The sequence below is a fragment of the Mus pahari genome, chromosome X (genome assembly GCF_900095145.1).
Source record: "Mus pahari chromosome X, PAHARI_EIJ_v1.1, whole genome shotgun sequence".
NCBI classification, from domain to species: domain Eukaryota; kingdom Metazoa; phylum Chordata; class Mammalia; order Rodentia; family Muridae; genus Mus; species Mus pahari.
Window position 1 is genome coordinate 113,613,676 of NC_034613.1, and position 10,224 is coordinate 113,623,899.

Consider the following 10,224-nt stretch of genomic DNA (forward strand, 5'->3'; position numbering starts at 1 on the left):
CAACCATCTGTAATGAGATATGATGCCCTCTTCTGGAGTGTCTGAAGACAGCTACAGTATACTTACATATAATAAATAAATACAATCTTTCTTTTTTTAAAAAAAAAAAAAAGATAATTTTTGCTTTGTTTTGTTTCTCTATGTAACAGCCCCGGCTGTCCTGGAACTAATCATAGACCAGGCTGGACTTGAATTTATGGAGTTCTGCCTGCCACATGCTGGCTAACAAAGCATCTGTAATGGGATAGGATGCCCTTCTGTGGTGTGTCTGAAGACAGCTACAGTATAACTCATATACATAAAATAAGTAATGACTCTTGTGTCCTCTGATCTACACGCATGTAGAGAAAGTGTTGGCGTTCAGGAGTTGCCCTGCAAACCCGACGAACACTGATCTAAGTCAGAGAGGGATGCTTTACTGAACACACACACTGGACACTTCTCAGGGCCTTTAAGGGCTAAAACTGCCCAAACCACAATGAGCTCAGATGCAAGTGCCTGGTGGTCAGCCCTGACTCAAGCTATTTTAAACAGTTTTTCTTGACCTTTAGTTTGATGGATCCTACATGAAGCTTATAGTTGTGGAATTTCTTAAGATTAACAAACCTCATAACACAGAGAACATAACAGGGTATCTGGGCAGTATGACTCTGCTCTGAGTCAAGTTATTTTTCTGTGTCAATGACTGGCAGACATATTACAGAAACAATATGAAATAGCAAGAGGGAATGGAACAAAAATGGCTACAGCTATGTTAGAGAGGGGCAGGCCTCAACAAGAGATGTGTATGTGCACACACACACCCCTACACATATACAATAAATAATCTTAAGATGCTCAGTTCTAGAACACCAATGGCTTATGCTCTAAGGTCAAGAATCGACAAATGGGACCTCAGAAAATTGTAAAGCTTCTGTGAGGCAAAGGACACTGTCAATAAGACAAAATGGCAACCAACAGATTACCTGAGGACCCCCCCCCAGAGCTCCCAGAGACTAAAGAGTACACATGATGGGACTCATGACTCCAGCCACATATATAGCAGAGGATGGCCTTGTCAGGAATCAATGGGATTAGAGGCCCTTGGTCCTGTGAAGGGGGACAATAGATGCCCCGGTGTCAGGAAATACGAGGGTAGGGAAGGCAGGAATGGGTGGATGGGTAAGGGAACACCCTTATAGAAGCAGGAGGAGGGGAAATGGGATAGGGAATTTTTTTGGTGGGGGGACCAGGAAAGGGGATAACATTTGAAATGCAAATAAAGAAAATATCCAATAAAAATAATAATAAAAGTAATTTTATAAGATGCTCAGTTCTGAACAACAGATAATAATCAGCATGCCAAGTGCTTTTTAAGCCATCTCATTTTACAACACTGAAGTGAGGTAGGTATAATTAGCTCAGTTTTATAGGTGATGGACGAAATTGATGATGGAAGAGGTTAAATGAGGCCTGGGCAATAACTCAGTAAACTGCCTGCTGCACAACCATGAGGACCTGAGTCTAGATCCCTAGTGTGAGCACAAAAACACCAAGCATGGAAGGGTGCGGCTGTCACTCCAGTGCTGGGCAACAGAGACATGCAAATCCCACCCAGTCTAACCAAGATGATGGACTGGGTTCAGTGAGAGACCCTGTCTCCAAAATAAGGTAGAGAATGACACAGAAACATAATTTTAAACTCTAGCCTCCATGTGTGTATACACTCAAGGACACACACACACACACACACACACACACACACACACACACACACACACACCTGCATGCATGTTCTTGTCAAACAGATTGACTTGCCTGAGGTCACACAGATGTTGCGTGGATTTGAACCTAGTTTTGCCTTACAGTAAAATGTGTGTTTTCTACCAGGTAGTGGTGGCATAAGCCTTTAATCCCAGCACTTGGGTGGCAGAGGCAGGCAGATCTCTGAGGCTCACGTGTTCTACAAAGTGAGTTCCAGGACAGCCAGGGCTACACAGAGAAACCCTGTCTTAAAAAACAAAAAGAAAATACAATTGTGCTTTTTCCAACATATAGATTGAATATTATTTATCCTATATACTTGAAACCAGAAATATCTAAAAATTCTCCCAGATGTTTCAATATTTGCATTTACACATAAGTATATACACAGAAATACTTACACAATCCAGAAATCTCAAATCTGAAAAATTTGGGGGTGCTAATATAAAGCTCAAAATGTTTCATATTACATACACCTTTAATCTCAGCACTCAGGAGGCAGAGGCTGAAGGATCTTTGTGAGTTCAAGGCCAGCCTAGACTATATAGTGAGTCCTAAGATAGCCAAAGCCACACAGAGAGACTGTCAAAAACACCAAAGGACAGATTTCAGATTAAGAGCTGAGAAAGAAAGTGTATGCTTGTGATCTGAGCACTCAGGGATTGAAGCCAAAGGACTGCCTTAAGTTTAAAGCTCAGTTCACTGAGCTTCATAGTGAATACCAGGCCAGATACTATATAAAAAATACTTTCAGGGGCCAGAGATGGCTCAGCAGTTAAGAGCACTGACTGCTCTTCCACAGGTCTTGAGTTCAATTCCCAGCAACCACATGGTGGCTCACAGCCAGCTGTAATGGGATCTGATGCCCTCTTCTCATATGTCTGAAGATAGCAACAATGTACTCATACATAAAAACAAATCCTTTTAAAATTTTTCAAATTAATAGCTAGGGATAGTAAGTATTCTCAAAGTACTGAATTTTTATACACACACACACACACACACACACACAATGACATTGTTGAGCTAATGATGGAGCCTTATAGAATCCTTGCCTTGCATGCAGAAAGTTTTCAGTTCCATTCCCAGCATTGGATGAGCCAGCTTTCATTTGAGTTTAGAGAGCTGGGGAGGGAGGAGGGAGGGGCAAAGCGAGTGAGCACTGGCTAGAGAACAGGTGCACATATGCCATGGTGTCTTAATCAGTGTTCTGTTGTGAACAGACACCCTGAGCACAGCAGCTCTTATAAAGGAAAACATGTCATCACAGCATCCTTACAGTTCTAGATGCTTAGTCCATTCTCATCACAGTGGGAAGCACCACGCCACACAGGCAGACAAGGTGCTGGAGGAGTAGCTCAGCAATCTCCATCAGGTTCTGCAGAGAGCAGAGAGACTCTGGGCTTAGAATGGGCTTTTTAAGACCTCAGAGCCCACCTCCAGTGACACACTTCCTCCAAGATGCCACACCTCCTAATCCTTTCATATAGTGCCACTCCCTGGTGACTATTCAAATCTATAAGCCTATGGGGGCCTTCCTCATTCAAATCACCACACAGGTCTATGTTTGAAAGTCAGAGGACAGCTTCTAGGAGTGTTCTCTCCTTCCACCACGTAGGTCCTAGGGATCACATTCAGGTCTTTAGGATTGGTGGCGAGCGATTTTACCTACTGAGTCATCTCACCATCCCTTTATTTTGGGATACTTGACTAGTACTTAGGAGCCTTGACTTGTCATATCCTATTGTCTGTTTTATAAATTAATGTACAGGAGAGACTTGTCAGGAATATGTTGGACGGGCCTTACATTTGTGAGACTGATTTTTGCAAGACGAAGGTTTAGTTATGCAGGCTTTTTTCTTTTTAAATAATTTCTTGTGTGAATGGTCTAAGTGTTGAAATAATGCTTATTGGTTAAGGTACTAAGGAATTTGCAAACTCGTTTTAGATTTTTTTCTTAACAATTAAGAGTAATTCAATTCATTTACTCCAGGAGCCATCTTGGCCCTGGGTGTAGTAGTCACTTCTGCATTCCATGTCCTTAGTGAGACCTTCCTATGGCCAGAGTAACTAACCCCTTTGAATATTCTCATGTCCTCTTTAGAGGACTCACTTTCATTTAAGTGTCAAAAAGTTAGGTATTACCTTGAAAGTACTTGCTGTTTAGGAAAGCCAATTAAGTGCATAGCCCTGGATGTACTAGATCTGTCCTGTGAGCTTTGTGACCATAAAAATATTGCATACACCAGCAAGATTTTGCTGAAGGGACCCTGATATAGCGGCCTCTTGTGAGGCTATGCCAGTGCCTGGCAAACACAGAAGTGGATGCTCACAGCCAGCTATTGGATGGAACACAGGCCCCACAATGGAGGAGATAAAGTACCCAAGGAGCTGAAGGGGGCTGCAACCCTGTAGGTGGAACAACAATATGAACTAGCCAGTACCCCCTGAGCTCGTGTCTCTAGCTGCATATATAGCAGAAGATGGCCTAGTCAGCCATCATTGGGAAGAGAGGCCCCTTGGTCTTGTAAACTTAATATGACCCAGCACAGGGGAAGGCCAGGGCCAAGAAGTGGGATTGGGTGGGTAGGGGAGCAGGGTGGGAGGAGGGTATAGGGGACTTTTGGGATAGCATTTAAAATGTAAATAAAGAAAATTAATAAAAAATATAAAAATAAATAAAAAATATGAAAAATAAAGAAATTTACAAAAATTTAAAAATGAACTGTCCAAACCAGGGCTTACATATGCTCAGTAAGTCTGTGCTCCTTCCTTTGTTGTTCTTTTCCCAACTCAAGCAAGAGCAACCTATGGGCTTAGGGATTTTATTAGTACTACCTAGGGTTGTTTTGTTTTTTTTTACATACTTTTAACTTCCTTTTTTCTGTGTCTTTGGAGATGCTCTCTTTTAGTCCACACCTACTACCTTTTGATAACATAGTAATATAAGATAAATACTCTAATAAGATACCTGAAGCAGGGTGACTTTGTAAAATTTTAAAATGTATCTAGAAATTTAAAATCTGAGTGTTCAAACAACACATCCCTGGCTGTGGCAAAGGCTCCCCTTAAAGCTACCACTTTATGGCATGTGGCAAAAGTGGAAGCATGGGTCTCCTGATATCTCATTCTTTGAGAAACCTGATCAGTGCCCTGCAAAACATACCTTAATGTCACCAATGACTTAATGGCCTACCCTCAGGCCCCACCCAGGGTAAATTTTTTGTATGAGTACTTTGTCACCATGCATGTCTAGACCTCCCGTGTGCCTAGCACCCACAGAGGCCAGCAGGCGGAGTTGGATCCCCTAGAACTGGAGTTATAGTTAAGTGTAAACTGCCATGTGAGTTCTGGGAACTGAACCCAGGGCAGCCACAAGAGCAGCAGATGATCTTAACCACTAAACCGTCTCTCCAACCTTAAGGTCCCATCTCTTAATTTTTCCTTCTGTAACCACACTGACTCAAGTTTCCAGTACATGAACCCATGGAGAATACATCTAACCCCATCCAAACCATACATTTGAGAAAGGTAAATCTGAGTAAGGCCCGTATGCCTACATAGACTTAAGATGTGGAATATAAGACAGACCTCCATCGGCCTTTGAGTCAATTAAGTGCCAACAAATATAAGCCTGGAGAAGTTGTAAGAGAACTGTGCCAGTGGATAATCCCTGGAACAAGCCCTCCTGGTGAGGGAACAGAAACGAACTGCGCCAGGAGAACTGAAGACAGCTGAATGTGAAAGCCCAAGACTAACAAAACCCTAGGGGTTGCTCTGATACTTCTGGAAGCAGGAGAAAATGCCATGCTCTCCTTCTCCATTGTCTTGTACCTAGTGCTTTTGAATCCTACGGTGACAAAGCCAAAGGTACATACCTCACATAATGTATGTATTAGCTAAGCATGTGAAAACATTTAACTTCTTGCATACATACAATGAAAATATGTTGATATGGAATGAGAAATCAGGAGGAATAATGGCATAGTAAGGGCTGGTGAGATAGCTCTGTGGGTAAGAGTATCCGACTGCTCTTCCAAAGGTCTGGAGTTCAAATCCCAGCAGCCATATGGTGGCTCATAACCATCCGTAACAAGATCTGAAGCCCTCTTCTGGAGTGTCTGAAGACAGCTACAGTGTACTTACATATAATAAATAAATAAATCTTTAAAAAAAAAAATTAAAAAAATAATGGCATAGTAATAAAATATATTAAGAATGAAGAATAATTTCCAGCATGGTGGTGCATGTCTTTTATCCCAGCATTTAGGAGGCAGAGTCAGAATCTCTTAGTTTGAGGCCAATCTGGTATACAGAGTGAACTCCAGGACAGCCAGGACAGAGACTGTCTCAAAACACAGAACTGGGGGAAAAATGATTAAAGAACTCCCTGTGTCACTTAGGTTTTACCTTGACACATAAAAATTATATGCCAGTCTGGTGTCTACCCTAAGTACTATTACACCAAGTAGCAAGTTACATGGCGTCACACATTTGGTAAAATCAAGTGGTTTCCCATCATGCTGGGTAAAAGTCAGAAGGACTCACACTGGCCTATGTCCCTTCTTAGTCACTTTTAGTTTTGCAACTTCTACCCGGAGGCTCTTGGACTGTCACCTCTACCAAACAATTCTTCTTGGTCACTTGGTCCTTTCAGGACTCAGCTGCTATGTTAGAAACAAAGCTCTAGAAACATTTCCTAAACACCCTTATTGTGTTTCTTTCTTTCAAATTCTTTCCAGACTTATTAATGGAGCTTACTACACTGAAATCTTTATGGCTTTCTTACTGTTTCCCTTGGCTAGGACTAATCTCTTCAACCTTGGGGCTGGTTCTATCCAATCCCTGACTCTAGCTTGGAAAAGGCACTTTAGTTTGTCATATATATGTATATATGCATATATGTATGCATAGATAAACTTTTTTCATCACAGTTTGCCAAACGTGAGATATATTACAAGTGTGTATTTGTCCAGATTCACGGATCTGTACTAGGCACTTTTCCTTCAGACTCTGAGAATTTAAATACAAGAGGGGATGTCAATACAAGCTCCTCTATCAGGGACTTTAAGGTGTTAGTACAGAGTTTTTCCCTTCTTATCGCCAAGTATTTTCTTCCCACACAAACTTCAGGGACCTCTAGTATAGAAACTACATTTGTCTTGGTAGTGAGCCCACATAAAATCGGAGTTTGCGGTTAACAACCCAAAACAGAAAGCCTCTTCGTCACAACGTTGATCTTGCGAGCTTTTATTTCAGTGACCAAAAGAATGCAGTTAATGGAATCGATGACTAACATCAGGCATGCACCTCTACCTGAAACTGTTGTTAGTTCTGAACTGGCCTAAATTGCTGTTTCTTTAGGCACATCTGTGAATGTTTTGCATCCTGATATACAAAGTAAGTTAGCTTCTCCTCGTGGCTGTCTGGTAGTAAAGCCCTTTGGATTCTCAGGCTTCCTGTTCTACCTTGAGACCATATTTCCATTTTGCTAGTTAAGTAAGTCACAGTATAGGGGCGAGACAACCTAAGAAGCTGGATTGCAGGAACACTCCATAGGACTTTTTTTTCAGCTCCAGGTCAGACTTGAAAGAAAGCTCACAGTTAAACAGTACCAGGGTCTTTCCCCACTGCCAATTTTACTGACACAAAGATCTCCCTTAAAAAATCAGAAATGAACCCAAACAAATCGAGATTTACCCTATGTGGTCCCACTATCAAATTCTAGAAAGCAGTTCCACTATCAAAATTATTTTATAAAGCAGTTAAGGGACCTTGAGAAAGCATAGTCCCATATACAGTTATATGCATCTCACACTTTCATTTATCTGTCAATTATTGTCACATGATTAGCTTTAAAAACACAACCAAATACATATGACTCTCAACTCCCATATATAAAAATTGGTCTTTGTTCATTCTCCGGTGACAAAATGTCCCAAGATGATAAAGAAAATTGGGAGTTAATCCCCCCATAGCCATTTCTTCAACCACCTCATCAGCAGCTCTTCACTTATTGAACTACTTTTCCAAAGAGGTAATGCTGAGATCAGTCAGAAAGGCTTTCTGAGAAGACGGGTTTGGACTTCTGGGTCTGTTCCAGTCGATTTAAGATGAACTGGCTTGTATCAATGAAGCGTTCAACGCAGTTCACAAAACAGGCCTCAGCCCGACTGTCCAACTTAGGCCCAGGCTTATCCATGCACTTCTCCTGTTCAGAACAAGAAACAAGAGTCACCAAGGGTCCTTCACTTATAGAAATAATTCTGTCTACATCATCTGATTTGTCAATGCATTTGGACCTGTTTTCTCTTACCTGTGGCATCTAGTTTAAAATTGTATGTTTCTGTGTGTGTGTGTGTGTGTGTGTGTGTGTGTGTGTGAGAGAGAGAGAGAGAGAGAGAGAGAGAGAGAGAGAGAGAGAGAGAGAGAGAGAGAGAGAGGAGGGGGAGAGAAAGAGAGATGTAACTAGAAAGACCATGATAGAAAGAAGTCAAAGGAAGGTAAGAAATACATGTGCTAAAAGAACACATGTACCATGATTAAGCCCCTGGGTTTTTGTTTTTTTTAATGCTGACCAAAAAAATTAATATAAAAATTTTCACATTTGGCATCTTACCAATTGTTAAGCAATTAGACATAGGCTTACATCCCAAAGCAAGGCAATGGAATAGCCAGGCAGTGGTGGCACACGCCTTTAATCCCAGCACTCGGGAGGCAGAGGCAGGTGGATTTCTGAGTTTGAGGCCAGCCTGGTCTACAAAGTGAGTTCCAGGACAGCCAGGGCTACACAGAGAAACCCTGTCTCGGAAAAAAAAAAACAAAAAACAAAAACAAAAAAAGAAAGAAAGAAAAAAAAAAGAATACACACCGCTCTCAGTCCTCGTCTAATTAAGTGGGAACTCTGGCCAAGTTTGCTCACGGGGGGTCAGAAAATGGCATGCCTTACATGTAAGAGTGAGAAAAGCAGCAAAAATACACGGGAGATAACCTTTTTTTCTTTAGTCTTAGCACTGGGGAGGCAGAAGCAGGTGGATCTGACTGAGTCCAAGACCAGTCCGGACCACAGACAAACCCTGTCTCGATGACCCCCCCCCCAAAAAAACCCACCTTCTTTCTAGATTAGACTGTAACTCTACACACAACAATACTGACATTAAGTGCCTTTAAATGAACTAAAGAAAATGATTACGAGATAAATCAGTTAGGTGCCCTAAGAAAATCTACATACCAACATTGTGTAATTCGTTTACTTAAAGCAGTGCTGATTATCTTTTGAGACAAGGTCTCACTGTGTAGGGTTAGATAGTCTGGAAACTGTGAGCCCTTTGTCTGTGCTTCCAAAGTTTGGAGACTGATTATCCTACTCAACATACCAAAGGTTCTTGAATCTCCTAAGAAGAAATGAAAAGCTAATGTTTTCAGAGGAAGGCTCTGTATTTCAGTTTGTTTGTTTGTTTGTTTGTTTTTTTAAAAAAATGCTTCGACAATTTCCTACATGTATATGATATACTTTGAGCATATTCACCATTATATTCTTGAGCCCCTTCCTTTCCTTCTCAACAGTTCCTCAGTCTGTTCTTTAGTATCCACTGAGTTTTTAATCTGGGTTGCTTGCTTAAGCATACATATAGAGTTCCTTTATTACAGCATGAGAAACTTACTCATGGCTATAACGTCGGAAAAAATAAATAAAAAATAAAACAATAAATCCCTCTCTTCCAGCTCATTTTTTTTAAAGATCTATTAATATTTATTTATTTATTTATCTATTTGTTTATTTATTTGTTTATTTATTTATTTATTTATTTATTTATTTATATGAGTGCACTGTCGCTGTCTTCAGACACACCAGAAGAGGGCATCAGATCCCACTACAGATGGTTATGAGCCACCATGTGGTTGCTGGGATTTGAATTCAGGATCTCTGGAAGAACAGTCAGTACTCTTAACCACTGAGCCATCTCTCCAGGCCCACTTCTAGCTTACTGTTTTATGGCTTTTCAAGACAGGATTTCTCTGTATAGCCCTGGCTGTCCTGGAACCCACTCTGTACACCAGGCTGGCCACAAACTAAGGGACAGACCTGCCTCTGCTGGGATTAAAGACAAGTATCACCATATCAATCCTTAACAGCCATCAATCACACCCAACTCCCACCCAAATATAATGAGCCAAAGACTTTTAGAAAAAAAAATCTATCCTATGTTGACGGAGGCAGAGGCAGGAGGATCTCGAAATTCCAAGACAGCTAGGGGGTGAAGGTGAAGAGTAAAGCCCTGTCTCTAAGATACATTTTTAAAAGGAGTTTTCAAAAGCTGGAGGTGATGGTGAATGACTGTAAACTTAGGACTTGAAAGGTATGGGAAGCAGGAAGATGAGGAATTCAAGGTCATTTTCAGCTATTCTAAGCCATTTGTTCAGTATGATGCCAGCCTGCAATACAGGAAACCTTGGAGGGAGGGAGGGAGGGAGGGAGGG

The 10,224-nt window shown here is 41.2% G+C and overlaps 1 protein-coding gene across 1 annotated transcript in view; it reads right to left on the minus strand.

Annotated features, from left to right (window-relative positions):
* Positions 1-6,977: 6,977 nt before the first annotated feature.
* The window catches only part of Timm8a (translocase of inner mitochondrial membrane 8A), a 4,366-nt gene continuing 1,119 nt past the window's right edge, over positions 6,978-10,224 (minus strand). The window contains exon 2 of the mRNA XM_021188368.2: positions 6,978-7,954. Within this exon, the coding sequence (XP_021044027.1) occupies positions 7,793-7,954 (162 nt within the window). The 3' untranslated portion in view covers positions 6,978-7,792. The remainder of the gene's footprint in view (positions 7,955-10,224) is intronic.